Below are 22,429 nucleotides of genomic sequence, written 5' to 3'. Positions count from 1 at the left end.
CTAGACTTACTGCCCAATCTTCTGACTTTACTACGTTCAACAAATTACTCATAGTATCCATTTTGAAGTTTTTTTTTCATGAGATACCTGTTAAGGGTCTCAGATTTATCACTGTTTTCATTTTGCCATTTTTCGTTGGTACCAGAAAAAATGTACTGTAAAAATCTGAAAGTGTTGATCTTCTGGAACCAGCTCTATTACGCCTTTTTATATCAAATAATTTACTTCTTTTTATTTATTTATTTTTTTTGGAGAAACAGAAGTTTGTTTTATTCCTTGCAAATTGGGTTTCTGTATGAATTCTAGTTTGTAACGCTGTTCTACAATTGATAAAACCCATTGGTTTGTTGTTTGTTTTTTGCCAAATTTGAAAGACAAATCTGAGACGTCCTCCTACAGGTATCTCTGCCTTCCTCTGATATAAAATTACCTGTTTTAAGTCAACTAGATTACTTTTTGGGAATTCAAAAATAATTTCCCCAAGATCCAGTACTGCTAAAGCCACCACTTTTGCCATCCTTAAGCCTCGTATCCTTCATCTTTTGGAAACGCTGGAGACTTAGAAAATTTATTTCCTCCTGACTTTGTATTTCGACGTGAAATACTGGAATGAGAACCACCTCCTTGGTTCACTGAATATTATTTAACTAACCTTCACAGCTGTCATATTCTAATTTATGTTTGTTAGAATTGTCAGAAACCACTGAAGTAGAAGAAAACGTAAGGAGACCAATCTTGTAATTGATCATTTTGCTCCCTACGTTTTTCTGGAGTCTCTTCCAAACACACCCTTACATGTGAGAGGTAAATATAAAACCTTAAGCTGAATATCTTTAAGGTTTTTATCAATACCTGCATCAGCTGCAGCACATTTTCTTCTCACCATGTGATGGAACGCTCCAAAACGACTAATTTGATCAAGTGCCTTCATTGAAATTGAAAATAAGGCTTTAAATACCTGACAACATTATTCACCACCATTGTCAGATTCTAATTTATTCAACAGTGTCCCTAAAGCCTGCTGTAAATAAAGCATTGTAATAAGACCCATTCTGCTAGCTACTTGACCAGAAAAAAGAAAGTTTCTCAATTTGTTTCAAAGGATCAAAAACAACTGCTTTCCAATACCCCAGCTTTTCATTCCTTTTTGGATGTAAATGTCTTATCATAGGTTCTAATATATTTTCAAGTCCTGGAACTTGTAACTGTGATAACGACTTATCATGTACAGGGAAATTGTGTCTATATTCCTCTCTGAAAAAAAGTTAAATATCTAGGATTATCAATCATCTATGATCTAGCTAACATCCTAATATGTGAATTTTCAAGAATTAAGCCAACAGATGCATCACTATTGTCAGTGTCAATTTCATCTTTGAAAATATTTGGTAGTCTATCATTGCTACCTTTAACAACCTCAACATTATTGTCATTAGGTAATAATTGGTGAAACTAATTAGACTTGTTACTAGAATTGACAAATTGATTAGGACTATCTGCACTCACGAAATCGTTTGTACCACTGTCATTGTCTGACATCAAGCCCAGTACATCGGCTCTTTCCCGACTATCCGGATGCAAAAACAGAATAGAGTGTTCATCAGTATCTTTAACTCTAGGGCTGCCCAAATCTTCCTCTTAGTTCGGGACCAATGGTAAAATAGTTACACGTTCCCTACTTGAAGCGTTTCCCATTACTTCATTTTCCTGTATGGCTAAACCACCAGTTTTAACAATAGAAGTTTCCGTAGGACTGGAAGTTTTACCTGCCTTCATCAGGTCAAAAAGTTGGTCAAAACGATTGTCAAACCTTGTTTCTAATGCATTCATACATGTCTCTATTTCTGCTGTCTTCGAAAAGCGTTTACTCTTCGTCTTTTGATTATCTGATGTCAACGAAGTTCTCGACATTGTAGCCAATGGTCTGCGGCTAGAATCACTATTGTGAAAAGTTTCCGTCTCCGAAAGACGTTCAGATAGTTCGGCTATACTTTATGGCAATTAAATAAACATATAAGTATCGGGACTCGTACCGAGAAAATCACAAAGTCTCATATGAAAAATATAACCTGTTTTGTTACCCGCCGAAGAATAAATTGGAGCATGTTTGCACACAGATGATGTAGGTCTTTAAAGTGTTTAGTTTAGATCATCTGTGTGTTTGCGAGTTATGGACTGACTCAAGGGGAATAATTCATATTGTATTAGTGACAAGTAAATATCAATAATTGAAATAAAATCTGGTTTACTGGCCATCCTCAATGGTAGTCGTTTTGTCCGGGTTTCATCTTGATATTTCCGTTTTTTACATTGTATGTAACTTTTTTTGTAGAAAAATGTCAATAAAGCGTGAAACCGATAAAGAGTATATTTAATATTGCAATTCTTTATTTAATATTAACTACGTATATTTAAACATTAATTTATATAATAAAACCAAGCTAGCACTTGATCTGAGATTGAAGATAAAGAGAGAATCATGTCTTTTAAGCAAAAGCAAGGAGCCCATGATTAACACTATAAAGAGAATATCCACAATTCAGAAACAATGAGTAGACCAAAACAATACACATACAATAAAACACAACAACTCACAGAAAACACACAGAAACTAAATGATAAATTATTAATCTTTTTTTTCAAAACTTGTTCGAAGTCCGATGGTTATAATTTTCTCATTCGTCCACCCAAGACTATTATAATATTTTATTATGACCAACTCAGCAGGTCTTTCTAGAAAAGCAGAGGACGCTTACCTTACCGGTGCACCTGGTACATGTTCTCAGCTATTTGTGGATCCCAGTTGCTTATTTACTTTTTTACGTTGTATGTATTATTTTAGTTATTTAATTTTCTTTGTTGTGTTTGTCTGCTTTCCATGTCTGGTCTATGTCTCTGGATTACATTTTTTTTTATTTCCGCTAAAATCTTGGTTCCCTTGATTTCTCTTACGCTAAAAATAATAAATTCGAAGCATTTTCAAGGTACAATAGCATGTCAAAGAATGTTAGACAACATATAAAATGCATGCATTTAAATCAATCCAAACAATATGTAATTTTTAAAAAAAATTACCTGGTCCGTGCTCCCAGTTTTTGGTGAAGTCCGAGTTGCGCATTTGCTTTTGTTACTTTGTATGTATGATGTTGGTTACTTTGTGTTCTTTGTTGTGTGTGTCTGTTTTCCGTGTCTGATCTGTATCCCTGGATTGCGTTATTTTGGTTGCCGCTGTAGCCTTGGTAGCTCTTTCAAGTAAATACCAAAACATTTTGGTTTTAAACGGAAAATTTAAATGAGATTCTGTTTAAATTCATGTTTTACCATAAGTATTTACATATTCATTTTATAGGTTTCATCATTATTTTATTATATTAATTTAGCTCATTTGGCCCAAAAAGCCATATGAGCTTTTGCCATTCATTGGCTTCGTTGTGGTCTGTCCCTCGTCAATAACAATTTTCGACACTCCTCTTCTCTGACACTACTTGACCAATTAGGACCAACCTGGGGTTCTGCATTAAACAGATTTGGAATTGTTTCATCCACCGACAAACATGACCATCGTTACTAAGAAAAGATCATAAGGAGCAGACAGAAGTTTTTTTTCAAATATACATGTATCATCACAGTAATAAAGATTAGCGAAATTTTGACGCAGTAAAATCATTATGAGATCTCCACGTAGTTAACTTTTCATGTAAATCTGTTACATGTAAGCCACATTGGAGTTACTGTGCATTTGTGATATATTGTCGTTATTTTTAATGTTATTACTTTCAATTTGAATTGAATTGGAATTCTTCCCTTATGTGAAAATAGGTCACACATGCTTTACGCCAATACTAAGATGACAGGTTAGTACACAGCTGCATTCACAAGTAGTTTATGTGTATTACGACAATGTGATGATTCAGCAATTAGCTTTGGATCCACAATATGCCCGAATGGGGGAACCTGTTAAAACAAGATAAATGTGTATGTGCGGCTGGATTTACAGGACCATGTTATGAAGGTAAATTTGTTTAAACCTTTCGTAACCAACGTGTTTAAAACGGATATCCATTCAGAAAATCTAAGTAGAGTTTTATATACAAAATAACGTCCGTTAAAATATCAAAGTAAGCCCGATTGGGCAAGATGGGATTATCTATCTAAGAGTTCATAACTGACGTTATTCTTTCAATCGGCCACTTAATTTGTAGATTTAACGTAACGTTTTCATCGGATATTCCCGTTTTTTGTTAGTATCATGACAATATTCTAATAAAGAAACATACGTTTTTTTTGTTTTTGTTGTTGTTGTTTTTTTTGTTTTTTTTTTTTTTTTTTTTGGGGGGGGGCGTATATAAATAATCCCCATCATACTGTCAAGCATGATTTTGTTTTCTTTATTGTTTGTTTGTTTGTTTTGTTTTGTTTTGTTTTGTTTTGTTTTTTATTTTGTCACTTGTGTTAATCATCAAATGTACTACTCCTGGACCTGAATATACGCATGGATGCTTCTTTCAAAACGTTTCAAATTTTCTCAGCAATATAAATGTATATTTCTTTTTAAAATCACTATTGTTTTAAAGTTACTTTTTCAATAATAGACGAAACTGGATTGAATTCTAACAAATAAGTTAAATGTATTTTAAAATGCAACTTTAGTAATAAATGTCATCTAATATTGAATTGAAGTTGGTCCTTTTTGATAAAAACTAAACCGACACACTTCATTATAATTTGACCATACGAGAACACATCCAATTTGGTAGCACAGCTGATTTTTCCATTTGTAAACAGATTATATTAAAGATTTATAAATAACTGCCTCTTAAATATTAAATCAATATCATTAATCATTTTAATATTTGCGGTTCAGTAGATTTAAATTTGCATCAAATATCTATATTTATTACCTGACATCACGGCGTCAGGCTTTTCTAAGGTTTAACACAATTTCCGGTTTTCATCTGTTCCCTGACAAAAAGAGTTGGAAGAATTAGTAAACCAGTAATCAAACTGGTACTGATCTCATAAAAGTTTGGAAAACCAGCTCGAAGTTCACAGAATCCTCATGAGTAATATGTAGGCGGCAAACATTTTTTGTATCACCTGATCATGGTGAATCGGCACCACCGGCTTACAAGCGAAAAGAAAAAAAATCACGGACGCCATCTCGCTCTAATTTGCCAAATAATTCGGTTCTAACAGGCCAGTGCGGTTCAATCCGCTTCCAATAAAGTGTTTAGTCGGCTCAAAATCGGCCCGCTAGTAACAGGAAAAGAATACGGGAAAGTCCCGAGACGCTTCGATAAAAGCGTGTACACAATATTTTTCACGAATTTAGCAACAATGTCATATAGTACTATAGTGTGTATACTGTTTTCTTGTGGCTCATCCCTGGAAGACTCCGTTTAGTTATGTATATATGAACGTCTGAGTTTTCTACAGATAATAAACGCTTAAATATTTAACTCAGTATGTTCATATTCCTTAATCAAAAGGATAATTAATTCTAATGCAATATATTTAACAAGAATGCAATCAATATTAGGAGAAGGATATGTAACTTAGTTATCAGTTTTTGGCCAATTGGGAAACAGAATTGCGATCAGGTGACCTGCGTTTCCATGGAAGAGCGTCTTTAAGGTCAAATGTTAAAAAGGGAAATACACCAACAGCGTCGGAAAAACAATGTCAGCATCCCACAAATAGACCTACATTTCATGCTTGACTGCCTTTGGTTGAAAAATGATTGAATTGCTTCTTCAGTACTAGAACTGATACAATCATATAGCTTTCTTATGTCTCCCTCAACTTTGGTGGGTAGACATATTTTGCTTATCTGTGTGTCTGTCATATAGTTTGTCAGCCCAACTGCTATGAAAACAACTTGGCAGAATTTTACAAAAATCGGAATGTAAGCTATCGTCATCACTTTGCGCAAACTTCTGCATTTTGTCTTATGCGATAGGATTTTGATATTTTGCACGAGGTTTCGTGCACCATTGATGAAAACGTTCGGCCTTGAACTTTGTCCTTAAGGTTAAATTATTGATTTTGACATGGTAAATCTTGTCCGGTCTGTTACTTGTTTGTCTCCTGAGATCGTCGTTTGATATTCGGCATTTGGACAGATCACCTAAAACATAGTGTCTTGTAACGTTGATGATGTCATTTGACCTTGAGGTTGAATTATTGATTTTTACATGGTAATTTCTTGTCCCGGCTGTAACAGTGTTTTGTCTCATGTACATGTGATAGACTTTACATATTTTGCATGTGGGTAAAAGACCTCCAGTCGCATGGAGTGTTGCATACTGTAGTTGATTACTCTGAGCTTTGAACTTTGTCCTCAAGGTTAATTTATTTTATTTTCCATTTCTTTTTTATTGTTAAAACATTTCTCCTCACACTTATCAACTATCTACAATGGTATGAATATGACAAAATGTAGTGTCTATCCACCGTGTTGTGCATAATACAATAGATAGACAGTAGATATTGTTACCCCAGTGTCGGGGCCCACAGAGATGGTTGCCATCTCATCGATGTCTAGTTGCCTATAAAATTATTGCTAAAAGATTCTGTGCAAGTACCAACCTAAATTTTATTCTACGAAATTAACAAACTTCTAATCATCTTGACCTACACATTATATATGTGAGCTAACAAGTTTATTCAATTCTTTAAGGTCAGACAAACGTTTTTGGAAAGCTATTATTTGTATAATGCTATAGCTGCTTGATCTTCATTTAATCGTTGGCGCTGGCCAGGAACATGTAGGGGCGATAACTACGCTAGAAACTGCAAATGCATGACAAGATTTAGAAAGTACACATCGGAGCATTTGTATAGTGTCTGCTTTTCTGAATTCAGAAAACATTGTAGGTTTTACTGCTTGGCGGCATTGTACTGAAAGAACAGGAAACGATGCACTTTTTTCGGTATTTGTCGTGTTCAAAAGAGGAAACGAGTGTAAATTATCCTATAGATAGAGATTAAAAGATGAGCTCGAAGTTTTTATATGATTTAGGCCACCTTTATAGTCTATGGTCATATCAGGAAAATTGCTGACCACTCAATTATCAGCCAGTTTGTTGTTTCAGAACTGAATATAAATAGATTTAGAATTTCAACATACACTCTCTCATATTTAAGCAGCATTTCACAGCGTTTTATGCTGACGCAACAAAAGCTGACAAGTCCATATAGCATACCAATTTTCAAAATGTGTTTGTTTGATCTTTTTTCTACTTCTTAATGCATATTTTTCTTCTTCTTTTTATTATTTTTAATATATATATAAATAATTGTACTGATTACCGCAATCCTGTAGCCTCATAACCCTGCTCAAGCAGCCATAATTGTTCAATTTCCTCTTTTTTTACAAGAAGTTTAATTCATATATACAGGTATCATCAGGCAGCCCAATGTCTAATTATTTAATGGTACCACGAAATTTGCGATAACATCTAAGATTATTGATTTATACGCTATATATGTACCCCTACTCCACCGAAAGACCGCTTAAAATGATATATTTGTCATTGTCAAAACCCATTATTTATATTTCAGTGCTCTTGGGGTTTTTACATTGAAAATGTCAATTACAAGTCTATATAGTTACCTTTACTGAATTATTTTAGGGTTGGTAAAACCATTTAGAACATTTTAAAAGGTTAGTTACATTTGTATATATTTTTCGTTATCTCATTTTTTTTATCTTATCGGCCGGCGGCATTTATTATAGAAGATTTTAAGCCCGTGTGGTGTATTATTTTTAAGCCAAATATTAGTCCTATTCTGGGTCAGGTGTTGTTGCATTCGGTTTAGCTTAAATTTTCCAGGGCAAACGCGAACAATTGTAGGTTAGACAAAAGATAAATGAAAACAAGATGCTGGGGGGAAATGATTATGATCCCATCGAGATCAGATCATGAAAATGTCTGTTTTTTTTTCTATTTTTTTACATTAAAACATTTAGCAATGTATGTAGTTTTATATAAAAAAAAAACATATCATTAAACAAAACTTAACATAGACGATATGCCACTGAACAACCATAACTTTAACAATATAATTCATCATATGTCTATGTGTTAAAATTAACTACAATTCAATACCATTTAATTCATTTAAGTCACGGTAATTAGTTTTATTTGCGTTACAGCAGCAAGGCATATTACACAAACGTTGAAAAAATGGCGCAGTAAATGGCTCCCGTCATTTTTTTTTTCTGATTTAAAAAAAATACAGATCATTTAAACACACAGGACTTTGATAAATAAATATACTTCTAAGTTTTCAAATACAAATACATTTCATTTATAATCGAAATAAGTATGTTTTCGATAAGTTACATGTGGTATGTATATAGAGGATTTTTTTTATATATTAAGTAAAAAATTAAGTGAGGCCTCATTGGTATAAATATAAAAATAGATTTTATATTTATATAAGTAATATACAGTACTAACCGCATCGGTGCAACCAAATTTTAGATCATTAAATAATTAAAACAAATACAAAAGTACTTGTAATATCAGACCAAAACATTTTCATATTCAATAGCTCTTAATAAAAAAAAATCCGGTGTAGCATATATATGATTTTGCAATATTTATCATAATTAATAATTCATGACCCACTCTACCCGAGACAATGAACATGTATCTTTTACGTACACTTTACTTTGGTCTGTTTGGATATCGATAATTACCAACAATTTGTGTATCAGACTTACTTTGTCATAGAAATTAATTTCAAAGATATTTTGAAAAGGCTACAGTAAAAGATTTCGTGGGTGGCCTCATTTATCTTTTCACGGTTCGGCCATCCGTGACACAGGTGACGGCTGGGGAATGACAGACAGGTGTATATGTACATGTAGGACTTTACATTGTGCAACATGAAACAAAATAATTATGATATTGAAATTAAAACAAAAACTCAGAACACGACTTGAGTAACACGCACTGAATGTGCACTGAATCACTGAATAATACTAAACACATTTTTGTTCAGTAAATTCAGTGCATGTGCAGAGCATTTTGACCGTTTCGGTATTTTTTTGGCCCTCTAGTACCACGCTCCATATCATCTGTGCGTGTCAATACAAACAAACCCGTTACAAAGTTTTCAGAGTGACAAACTGACAGGAGGATACGAAATAATAATAAAAAAAATCATCGGTAGGATTGCGATATGGGATGTATGATACGCAACGTTCATAATTTAATAGAGTTTTCAAAGTCATCTTTCCAGCGGTGTATGCTACTTATTAGTACTCAAAAAACCGATCATATATATATATATATATAGCTTGCTTTCTTTTGTCAAAAGATAACACACTATGTGGAACATGTTATTAATGATGTTACACACGTGCAGGATATAAAAAGCAATACGGATGTTCAGAAGGCAATGAAAAGTTATGTATGTAATTATCTCATGTGAAGGTAAGAAAATGACAATGGACTCGATGCATTTCTCAGTGGATAAAGAATGGGTCCAGGATGTAATGAAATATGAAGATAAATTATATTATCATTTTAAAACGTAATTGCGAAATATGGACTTACTGCATCCCATTAAAGTACACACTACCATCTTGGCAGGAGTACATGAACACTTATTGCATCCATCTCCAGCCGGAAAGCTGTCCCCTATTTGATACGATTGACCATTAAAGTAACAGTCTGAAAAATACACAAAAACGTACTGTATTAGAATTTATTACAAAATATTCTAAAATTGTTTTCTTTCTGATCACTTCTGTCAATTGATAGCTGAGCGATTGCTGCCTTATCAGTAAATCAAAAAACAATTCAGTCATATATGTTGCAAATTTTGGTATGCTGTACACACACACACACACACACACACACATATATATATAGAAGGGTATGAAAAATTCCCAACGATGTTAGAACTGTCAAATTTGCGAAGCAAATTTTTGTCGTTCCCTCCGCGGGACTCGAACTCGTACTGCTGTAACATCTATGGCAACACCGCCTGCACTAAGTCCAGCGCCCCAGACCACTCGGCCAACTAGGCTATATTTGACAGTTCTAACATCCTTGGGAATTTTTCAGACCCTTCTATAAGTTTACGTTATCTTCCCTGTATCAATTTGATCCGATGGAGCAGTGTAGAGAATAGAGTCGTCACATTCTGAGACGTAAAACCAAATTTTTGTTCTAACATCGTTGGGAATTTTTCAGACCTTTCTCAGAACTGTCCCGTACTACCATACATCGAGTACCAAGTTACAGCCCTAGATAAACCCTACTAGGAGGAATTACCTGGCCAGCAAGAGCTATATTTTTATATAGCCTAGCTGGCCGAGTGGTCTAGGACGCTGGACTTTGTGCAGGCGGTGTTGCTATAGATGTCACAGCCGTACAAGTTCGAGTCCCGCGGAGGGAACGACCAAAACTTTGCATCACAAATTTGACATTTCTAACATCGTTGGGAATCGTTTTCAGACCTTTCTATACGTTTATATATTTTCCCTGTATCAATATGATCCGATGGAGCAGTGTAGCGAATAGTGTCGTCACATTCTGAGACGTAAAACCAATACTATTGTAATAGAAAGCGAGAGGTTCTACCATGTACTCATGTGCAATACCTAAAATGAAGCCTCAGTGTTTTAACTATTTTGAAACTTATCTGTACATGTAATATTTAAAATTTTGATTAATATGATGAGTAAAATCTTATGGAAATTCTGCTTACACTACTGGGATGGTTAATACCCTCGGAGAACTTATATCCACCATCAGCAGCAATGACTGAGTGTTTGTTGAATTTAAAAAAAAACAACTATATATATTGTCATATGTCGATATGTCATGATCCGTATAGATGAACCGTCATCCTTTTGCAGAGAATCGGTGCATTTGTTATTGCCAGATGAACAATTCATATATATTTCGAATTTTGACTGGAAAGAATCAATTACAAATAAGATGAATCGTGTAATGAACACTACCTGCCAACGGACATTGAGTTATGCAGGTTATTTATTCATGAGCATTTTCCAAGGACAAAAAACTGCAATTATTTTGCCAATCCGCTTACTGTATTGCATTGGAAACAAGCAGTCGGTTATAACAACATACTATTCTTTATATGCTACTATTTATGGCTTTTTTTTTGTTTTGTTTTGGGGTTTTTTTTTTTTTTGTTTTTTGTTTTGTTTGTTTTATTTTTGTTTTGTTTTGTTTTGTTTTTGTTGTTGTTTTTTGTTTTTTTTTTGTTTTTGTTTTTTTTTTTTGTTTTTTTTTTTTCAAATTCTAACATTCATCGAAGGATTTGCTATTTATCTTATTAGGGTTGACTAAATCAGACATAACCATGCATCTACCATATGTATGTTTTATTTCATGTTTAATTTGGACTTACCTCCGGGAGGTACACACCTTTTCATGCAGTTGCATGGCATTGGACAGCATTTCTCAGCTTAAATAACCATAATATGTTGATAACAGAAAACAGTGAAATATAAACAAAAATATTGTACATTTGCATTTGATTTTTATCGATTTTACAGTCAACTTTTGCAGCATAGAAAGCGGAATCGCACATAATTGGGATAGCTAATATATGAAAGCACAAGCAAAACTAAACTATAAACAATCAGCATAAGTAGTAATGATTTTCAAATAATTCAAATTATTTATCCAAACAAAATGATAAAACTACGCTCATTTGTCAGCAATTCAATATACATACTTCAATGATATACTTTCTCCAAAATTCAGACTACCTTTTTTGCTAGATACAATAGATTGTAATTTCTCTTCATATCTACAAATACTTCCATTGGATATCACGTTCGTATTAAATTGATAAATAAGCGAAATGATGAGTTATGAAACAACCATTTTAACTTATTACAAGTATAAGATAGGGTTCAAATTTTCAAAGACAATAAAAGTAAATACAATGAAAAGCAATGAAGTATTTCCCAAGAACTCAAACTAAAAATAAAATATTATTCAGAAAAGAAATTACTGAATTTCAAAAAAATTAATTACGATGAGGACGACTTAATTTCTAAAGTATTTGTATTCAATCATATCAAGGACTGGCATCTGAAGTACGTTTTTCCGATATTGTTTGGCTATGACGTCATTTCATGTTTTCGTCTGTTTTCCATGTCTGGTCTTTGTCCCTGGATTACATTCTTTTGATTACCGCTATAACCTTGGTTCCCTTGATTATTCGTTCAAGTAATATCTTTTCTAAAGGTCCCAAGTACCGTGAACTGCGCTCCATAAATTGGAATTATAACTTCAAAGTTCTTATGGATGCCGTGGAAGAATATGCAAGAAAATGGATACAATGAGAACAAGACATTGGTTCTCTGTTAGAGTGGGTAAAGGACGTGAGAAAGTTTTAAATAAGTCAATTATTGCCAATACCACATCAGTTTTCAAAGACTCCGATGTAGCAAAAACATTGTCTACAATACATGACAAATATGTTGTCGTACCAGCAGACAGATGCCCAAACTACATTGTTTTGTCTGCAAAACATTTTAAATCCGATGTTTACTATCAGAGGTAGACGTTGAAAATAATATCTCAATTGCTACCATACTCTCAAAAGCTCCACAAATATCCATACAAATAACGTTAATAGCTGGATCTGCAAAATGTACCAACAAACCTCTTTGAAACCTTTAACTTCAATATTTACAGCTGTCAAAGAAGGTCTGCAGTCCTACCACAACACGTGTTACTCCCGTAGTGGTACTAATTCAATGTAGATCCTGAAAATTTCGAAAGGGCTTCTGGAGACCATCAGTTCAAAACTATTATCAGAATATAATAGCATTATAACCTGTTATTTTCTCAACACTGTATAATTCTATTTCCCATACTCACTCAAAATCCCCACTAAAACATTATACATTGTTATTTAAAAAATGGTACACCTAGATACAAATATATTGTTCTTGGTAGAGATTCCAAATCATCTTTCAAATATACAGAAGATGTTTACAAAATGCTAGAATTTTTTTATCGACAATTGTCCAGTGTGGTGGACGCGTTTGTCGGCAAAATGTCGACATTCCAATACTTTCACTATTATGAGGCTGACTTCTTTGATCCGAAAGAAAGCATATCGTTTAGCTAGATCCTTAAATCTCAGTTTCCGATATATAAATGACGTATTATCTTTAATAAATCCTAATTTGATACATCGCAGCTACCCCAAAGAATTTTAGATAAAGAATACTAGAGACACTGGGAAGTCAGCCTCATATCTTGACCTACACATAGAAATCGATGATAATGGAAAACTATTGATCAAACTTTACGACAAACGTAATTACTTTTCATTCAAAATTGTTCACTTTCCTTTCATGTGTGGCAACATCCCTTCAGAACCTGAGTATGGAGTGTTCATATCACAATTCAAACGTTATGCAAGAGTTTGCCGAAACTACGCAGACTTTTTGTATCGCGCCAGACTTCTAACAAGTAGGCATCTGGAAGAGAATTATGTTGCTACAAGATTGAAGTGATCACTACAGAAGTTTTATGGTCACAATCATGAACTTGTGAATCGTTACGGTGTATCCATTGGCGCTATGAAAACTGATTTGTTCAACGGGTCATAGTTTTCCTATCCTATTTCGTCTACCCCTGATTTTTTTACGAGCACCTCGGCGAGTGTTTCTAGAAAAGTAGAGGACCTTATCCTACAAGTGCATCTGGTCCTTGCTCCCAGTTTTCAGTTGAGTCCAAGTTGCTCATTTGCTTTTGTCGCTTTGTATGTATTATCTTATTTACTTTATATCTTTGTTGTTTATGTCTGCTTTCCATGTCGTGTCGTTGCCCCTGGATTACATTCTTTGATTACCGCTTGAAACTTGGTTCCCTTGATTACTCTTTCAATCTTTCAAACAAAACCTTAATCATACTTACTCCCTTTGCAATTGTAATCCGTTATACATAGCGGAAGCCCAGGATGGCAGTCACATTTCGTTCCTGAATTTATAGAAGGGCAATTGCCTTTTTTAGGTGGTGTTGCCTCGACCTATCAGATATGCAAGTCATAATGTTAAAATATGGAAATATGATATTATACCACATACTCTACAAATTTCTTTTGTTGGTAAGATTTAAATTTGTATAATTATTGAACAGTTTTCTAGTAAGTTGTTATATAGGATACCTTATCCAACAATGCATTGCTACAACTAATAATTATGCACAATATGTTCATCATCAATCGGCAAAATCTTTGATAACATGGTAAATTTCGCAATATGTAAAATAACTTCTGTGTTCATTCGTGTATTTACAAAACAAATAAACTGCAAAATCACGTTAACTGATGGAAACATGTTGCATCATTTTAATACGTTTTGCAACGCCTTGAAAATATCGTTTTTTGAACGATATTTTGTAACTTGAAAGTTTTATTGTTTCTTTTGAATCATGATACTTTTGAGAGAACTTGCTTTTTATACAACAAAATTACCAGTATTGAGTTACTTACCCTAACTAAAAGTATGGCGGCAACTATTGCAAAGAACATATTCATCACGCTCCTTTACAACTAAAATCTTCTATGTAATGAAAAGTTTCAAAATTAAACTCGTATATTTTTGTACGTAGTAGTTTACTGTTAAACAACGGACAGTTTTATACTGATCTTTTAACTGATGGTCTCATGTAAACTATAGGGAAATGTTGCAGGGTAAATAGTTGATAACAACTAGCGGACATAACTTGACTGACTCGTTTTTTTAAGGAAACATTATTAAATTCCAAATTATTCACACGTGGTATTTGTAATGTAAAACAACAAGGAATGTTATAATCATCTTTAATGGTTTCGTGTAAAATATAAGGAAAAGTTCAAAACCATTAACTAATAAGTGGACACATCGTGACTGACACGGGCTTTTGTTCTTAGAAATGAATTCAAATATGGGACCAGTCACATCATAAAAAAAAGATACAGGATTTGAACGAAAAGGAAAATAAAAAAAAACTTTGAAATTGAAATAGCAGAGTTATTTTGTCCATTAACAGTTTTTTTTTTTTCTTCTAATTTTAAAATTAATACGATACAAAAGTAAAATAAAATACCCTTTCACTTTGACAATTTATATTGGCATGATAATTGAATTGAAAATGGGAAACAGATGGTTTCTTTCCTGACAACTCAACCTGGTCCATGCTTCCTATTTTTGTGGTGTCAATGTTGCTCATTTGTACGAGTTATTTTGATTACCCCTTTAATCTTCGTTCCTGTGATTATCTAAACAACGACTTAAAGAATAAAAAGCCAAAGCATTATCACTGAGCCCATTTAAGACTTTTTTCATCGATATGTGTAACAAAATATATCATCTAACCTTACATTTGTGTCCTTCTACCTCACCCCATACGCTTATAGCAAATTATATCAAGGAATAATCGATTGATGGAACATATTTATTTTTCAACACTATATAATTACTACTAATGTTAATTGTGTTTTCGTTGAAATCAGGTTTACTTGCCATCGTCGTCGGTAATTCGTTTTTTTTACCTTGATATTTCAGGGTTTCTTTTGCATTGTATGTAGCTTTTTGTTTATCTTACCTACACAGTTAAAAGATAAGGTTTGAAAAATATCAATAAAACTTCAAACCGATAAAGAGTATATTTAGTATTGCAATTCTTTACTTCATACTTAATCTACATGTACTAAAATATTAATTTTACATAACAAAACAAGCACTTAAGCTGAGATCAAAGATAAAAGAGAGAATCATGCCTTTAAAGCAAAACAAGGTATCCATGGTTACAACTAGAAAGAGAATAGTTTATCCACAATCCAGAAATAATGAGCAGACCTAAACAATATACATACAATAAAACACAACAACTAACACTCAACCCCGGAATTGACTTTTCATGAGCAACTCTGCGGATGTTTCTAGAAAAGCAGAGGACGTTTACCCTATCGGAGCACCTGGTCCATGCTCCCAGTTTTTAGTGCAGTCCGAGTTGCTCATTTACTTTTGTTACTTTGTATGTATTATTTAGTTATTTTATGTTCTGTGTTGTGATTGTCTGTTTTCTATGTCAGGTCTATGTCCCTGGATTACCTTCTTTCCATATGTGCTAGAATCTTGGTCTCCTTGATTCTGCCGCTGCTGGTGGATTTTGTTCCCGAAGGTATCATCAGCCCAGTACTGTAATTAATGGTTTTAACAAGAGGAATGAATCAAATCTGGCTCGGACGTCACCCGGTACAAAAAAAGTCCGAATCTGACAATACAACGGACACACTGTTGTCTTGTTAGACTATGATGTCCCCAGATGGGAATCCTAGCACACTCACATCTGGAATTGATGTTGCTCCGACAATTCCAACAAAACGTACCCAATCGCACAGTCTGCAGACTATCTATTCCAGTACAACTATTCAGACTCTTTCAACGTAATCAAACCATTTTCCATCACTTTAAATGATATATTTGACTACAATGTTGACAAACCACAACGTGCTATATCAAAATTTGGTATTAAAAGCAGGCAACATTCTAATAACTGAGTCTTTCTTCACTAGTACCCTTACGAACAAAACCTATAACTCAAGAAGTAACAATGACTTAAGTTGCAAAACGACAAATTCAATATTAATATATGGATTAATATGCGATTCATGTGGTCTAGTATATGTCAGTGAATCACAATAACGATTAAACAAACGAATGTGCTGTTATAGTTCCGGAATCAATACCAACATATTCCCGACAGTATATCAAAATTTTAATCAACAAGATCATTCTATGAAAGTTCGTACTCTCCAAAAATAATTACCACCCAACGAATTGTCCCGTCATAAGTAAAGGCTATCGTCGGGAAAATGAGAAATACTGGATACGTAGACTAGGTTCAGCAATACTCTACGGGTGCAATGACAACATCAAAAGTATAGGAAAGCTTTCAAGCCAATAAAACAATAGCATAAATGTGAGGAATTTATTTGACAAAAATCCAAGACGGAAAAGGAGTCATGGCTATCGCCACTATACGTCACCGAAATACATGATGTCTCCATAGATGGTTTTCATCCTCTCATACAAAACCTCTTGGACTTCATAACATTCAAACTATACTCTATTCTATACATCTCACTCTACCACACTCCCTTTACAAAACAAGTCCTGACACTCCTATATCTGGATCTACCTCGCCATTATACAGACTTGTTGCCATCATTTTTGTTTCCACAAACTCTTTAAACCAGTTTGTGTAGAAGATCAAGATAGAGAAAAGTGATCATTTCTTCCACTACCGTTTGTTGTCAACAAAGGTATAGATGCAATCAATTTGACTAACATCCTCTATCACAAAAATTTAAGCAACATAAGTCCCCCATATTTCAGGGACAAATCAATACCGATCATTTCATATTACTATACTTTACCTATTGCATCCAAAATTTTCAATTATAAATGGTTATTGCAGAACCTCGAGATTGAGGACATCAAGGCTATAACAACTATTCTTGCAAAAACTCTTTATTCAAATATGGTCCTTCCGGTTAGGGGAGATTTAAGCATTATCGAAAAATTAGAAACATGCATGACAAAAACCTACCGAACTGACAATGTAATATCACTCAAAGATGATTTCTCTATTTGTATTGATATTGATTTTGAATAAATTATTTAATTGACCTGTATTTATCTTTAATTTAAAAAGAAATTGTGTGAACACAATTAAAAGAGTAATGAAGCCAATCAGGATTCCATTGAAATCAAAACAACGCATTCCAGGGGCTGTACGTAAAACTAAGAGCATGGACCGGTATGACAAACATCCTCTGCTTTTCTAGAAACACCCACCGAGTTGCGTACGAAAATTCAAGTCCGGTATAGACGAAAGAGTAAAGGAAAATTATGAAACGAAGAACATATAGGTTCTCATGGTGCAGAGAGATACATCGACGTTCAAGAGTAGTTAAGTTTCTGAGTTTGGCAGTTCGGTTCGAACGAGATATTTATATTAGTATAAGTCTTGCTTGATGAGCTATTTGGATTGTTTATACTGTGAAAAAGCTAAATTGTATGCAGTGTGCATCCTTGTAGATTTTAAAGATGCTTTTTCATCATCATTTATATATTTATCAATCTAAGCCTGTCCGTCTACTTGTTACTTGTACATGATGGGTCTGAGAACATGTATACAGTTGTCCACTATTAGACTGTCATAGAGTCATGCTAAAAAGACATGTGAAAATCAGAATGAAATATTGGTAGTTCTAGATAGCAATGAAAAGCAACTAGCTATAACTAAGGAAATCAGAAATTTAAGTAAGATGTATAATATAAAATATTAATTGTTGGGGTAGACCTAGAAAATGGGACACAACCCTATCACATGTAAGCGTCAAACAACATGGACTGAATTCTTTCTGTTTCAAATGAAAGCTCGATAGGCTTTGGTGAAATTGAATATAATACAGACATATCACTGATTTCAAGAGTTATTTTCCTTACCTTAGGACTACCTTCTTAATTCGTTATGAATCTATTATATTTTACTTAAATAATATAAATATCAGCTTTATTTGTGTTATCATTATTAAGAAAATGTCTTCTTATTCCATTGTACCTGCATAAATGGCGTGCTTCTGCTATTTCATAACAACTTATTTATCGATGTATTCTTTCTTATTAGTTATGAATTACAAATCATTTATTTTTTCTTTATAGTTTCAAGGAAAAAATAACTCTCATCCAATATATACATGTATTGCAATTATCATACCAACTAATTAAGTAGTAGTCTTTATAAAAAAATCAGACAGGAACTTATCTCTGCGTGTCAAAAAAACACTGAATTCTGTTTAATTTCTTGTTCAGAACAAGTTTCAGATCACATAATTAGTCTTAGTTTTTCATTTGGTTCTTGTACTTTTGGATAAAAATTATATCGATTGTACATAAAATTTACATTTTGCAAAAGTTATGGTTCTTGGTGTATTGTTTTCTCAAAAATACAGATTTGAATACAGATATGATTATCGGTATGCAAAAACATAGCACATATAGACAGGAATCATTTTTCTATTAGCAGTGTCTGCATTTTATGTGGACGGTTACCTAAGTGTTAGTGTTAATGTTGTTTCTCCGTATCTTTTTTTATTATAACAATATTTTACTGTTTCAGGACTCGATTGGTGGGTAGGTGCAAACCAAAATGAAAGAGAAATATTCAAGTTAACGAATGGCAACCAGCTTGACTTGCCTTTTGGTTTCCATCACAACCCACGAATTTTAGTGGCATAGAAAGATGTCTCTCTACGGAATTTCAAAGTAAAAACCAATGCAATGGACAGTGGTCTGAAAATGATTGTAGTGTTCTTCTAATATTCATTTGCAAAAACTATCCTATACCTTAGTTCTGGTCACATATTTAGAATTAGTTAACAAGGAATACAAAACAGAGATTCTTATAACACCTAGGATCATTTATAGTACATCTTCTGAAAAAAGAGACTGGTTGAAGATGAACTAAAGTGCAAACGTTTCTTCAAGTCATATATTTATTCATTACGATTAACATTGCTTTGACTACTGGAGTAATCAAATGAAGTTATTAAGTAGCACTCCAGCTAAAAATCGTGCGAAATGCGATTCGTGGTTGGAAAGCCTACATATTTTTACATTTGATATTTGTTCAAAATGATATAGTAAAAAGAAGTAGAGAAATTATAGAAATTAACGTATTGGTTTTCATAAAACCCCTTTTCATAGGAGGTATAAATTATAAGGAATGCACTATGAAATTCAAATTAAGGGAGATTACTCTTGCAAAGAGTAATCAAAGGAACCAAGGTTATAGCGGTAATTAAAAGAATGTAATCCAGAGACAAAGACCAGACATGAAAAACAAACATACACAACAAAGAACATGACACTGAAATACTATATAAACTGTTGGATTTACTAGTTGATTATCTCCTAAGCGCAGGCAAATTGGATTTCATTATAAAGACCATTACAGCAACATAGTTGATAAGAATAAAGTGTAGCTTTTTTTTGGGGGGGGGGCGTATCACATAGTTCATAATTCGCATGACTCTTACCAAGACTACTAATTAACAAGAGAAGATATAGATATATTGAGATTATTTATCTTTGATTTGAAATGCGTTCTTGTAAAAATGTGACCTTCTACTGATGGTTATTGACGTTTATATTGTTTTAGTGTTTGAATGATTTGAATCTTTAGTAGACGTTTTTTAAATATTACATTTTAATAGTATTATTTGAAAGATTGACTGTCGCCCTGAACTGCATAATATACATATACCTACATAGGAAGTTTCAGCTTATAAAGTATTGAATGTATTGAAATAACGAAAATTGACTTTCTTGTGTGTGTTAATGTGCGTTTTAGATTTTTACTTGGGACAAGCCTTAAATTTTAAACTTAATCAATGCATGCATATTGAAACTATTCTGAACTAACTCCTCTTTGGACTCTATAGTATGTTCGGTTAGACATGTATTTGATTTTCCAAGGTTCAAAATACATTATAATTGTTGTGAAAGTATTTTTAAAGATGTCTTCTTTAGACAGGGTTTTGGTCTACGTAGGGATTCGATTTAGAAAGGTTTCACTGTATTAATTATAAGTATTCAGCTTTTTTGTCGCTCCACTCTACAGCGATTGAATTTAACAAGATGTTGCACGCTACGTTGTTTTAAGTAGGTAGACGTGGGGTAAGGGATTTATATCTTGAAATCAGTGATACCATATTCTATTACACCAAAGCCTACCAAGCTTTCATCTGAAACAGAATGAAATCGATCCAAGTTACTTTGATGCTTACATGAGATTAATGTAAAAAGTCGAATACAAACGTTCCAATTATTTGCAAGAGGTGTGTCCTTTACAATACACTGTTGATTTCAAAATTAAGGGAGATAACTCAGTTAATGACACTTAAATAATATAGAATGTATTGGACTTTCAATGTTGGTTATCTCCTAAGGGCAGAAAGATTTTAATGAATAGTTGCACATTTTATAATACAGACCCATCAAACAACTTAATTACAAAATGAAAATATGTGGCCTTTTTGGGATGTATCACATTTCTCAGATTTTGCATGATTCTAACCAATACAACTACTTAATTCGACCACCTCCACAAAGATTCAGTTTAGGGTCAATAAACTGTAAATTGGTTTTAATACATTGTACGTAAAAAATATAGATGAATTAACGATTCCTTCAATACATCAAAAACTTATTTTACAATGTAGCTTATTATTGTACACATATAAAGATTCTTAGAATTATATTCAGAAAATACAAAATGCAGATCATAAATTCAAACTGGTTGATCAGAAGATAGTTTAATAAATGACTACTTAATAATTAAGTAAAAACTTAACTTGAACGAAAATGAAAGGGGAAATGATAGGACATTGAACCAAATAACCTTACAGACTTACACAATAAAACCAATCTTCGGTCAAAATTTGACCAATCTTTAACATTAATCACTATCTGACATTTCTACAATTCCTACATTTGCCAGGCTTTAAACAACATTCAGACCAAATCTTTAACCTAACAGCTGGAAGTTGATAAGATATGAACTCATACAGAGCAACTCTTGATGCTAAAAAAATATTCCATGACCAAGACCTGAAGACAATGAATCAAGAATGACATCAATCTCTACTTACTCAAGTACCAAAAATACACAGAGTGAATGTTAAACAAAACAACTTGACATAATCAAATTGTCCAAACCGTTCATTTGTATCCGCTAGAACTCTATCAAATAGGCTTCTGTAACAGGGCTGTGTTGCTACAAGATTGACGTCATTACTACAGAAGTTATGGTCGTCATCATGAATTCATGGATCGTTATGGTGTATCCATCTGCACCATGAAAACTGATTTATTCAACGGGTCTTAGTTTTCCTTTCCTCGTTTGTCTACCCCGGACTTGACTTTTTATGAGCAACTCGGCAGGTGTTTCTAAAGGGGCAGAGGACTCTTGCCCTACCGGTGCACCTGGTCCATGCTCCCAGTTTTTAGTGGAGTGCGAGTTGCTCATTTGCTTTTGTTACTTTGTATGTATGATTTTAGTTACATTATGTTCTTTGTTGTGTTTGTCTGTTTTCCATGTCTGGTCTTTGTTCCTGGATTGCATTCTTTTGATTACCCTGTTACCTTGGTTTCCTTGATTACTCTTTCTTTAAATTAGCGGTTTAATGTGTTTTCATGGTAAACAGTTTATGAATGTATTATAATAATAAATATTGATAAAATAATACGTAATACTTCTTATTTTTGCAAAATGTAAATTCAAACACACAGATATATTTATATACATGTCAGGTAGTTCATAAACATAAAATTAACTTTTTCTTTGGAAAATGATTCAAT

General features: G+C 33.3%; 1 protein-coding gene across 1 annotated transcript; it reads right to left on the bottom strand.

The window, feature by feature from the left end:
* Nucleotides 1–519: 519 nt before the first annotated feature.
* On the bottom strand, nt 520–14,649 carry LOC148607356 (uncharacterized). Its single transcript, XM_088543527.1, has 5 exons — nt 14,509–14,649; nt 13,932–14,043; nt 11,398–11,454; nt 9,570–9,686; nt 520–632 (listed from the first exon to the last, which is right to left on the bottom strand). Exons 1-5 carry the CDS (start codon nt 14,551–14,553, stop codon nt 520–522), a joined length of 444 nt encoding a protein of 147 aa, XP_088399653.1. The 5' UTR covers nt 14,554–14,649.
* Nucleotides 14,650–22,429: the final 7,780 nt, after the last annotated feature.

The sequence above is a fragment of the Perna viridis genome, chromosome 9 (genome assembly GCF_037379345.1).
Source record: "Perna viridis isolate PV_CMFRI_1.1 ecotype Kerala chromosome 9, ASM3737934v1, whole genome shotgun sequence".
NCBI classification, from domain to species: domain Eukaryota; kingdom Metazoa; phylum Mollusca; class Bivalvia; order Mytilida; family Mytilidae; genus Perna; species Perna viridis.
The sequence above is the reverse complement of the archived record's forward strand: the minus strand, read 5'-3'. Positions and strand labels throughout refer to the sequence as shown.

Coding starts and splice junctions, on each gene's coding strand:
- LOC148607356 (XM_088543527.1), bottom strand. CDS start 14,553: ATGAATATGTTCTTTGCAATAGTTGCCGCCATACTTTTAGTTAGG. Junction 14,044..14,508: donor CCGCCATACTTTTAGTTAGG/GTAAGTAACTCA, acceptor CATATCTGATAG/GTCGAGGCAACACCACCTAA. Junction 633..9,569: donor GTGTACTTTAATGGGATGCA/GTAAGTCCATAT, acceptor AATAATATTCAG/TGAACCAAGGAGGTGGTTCT.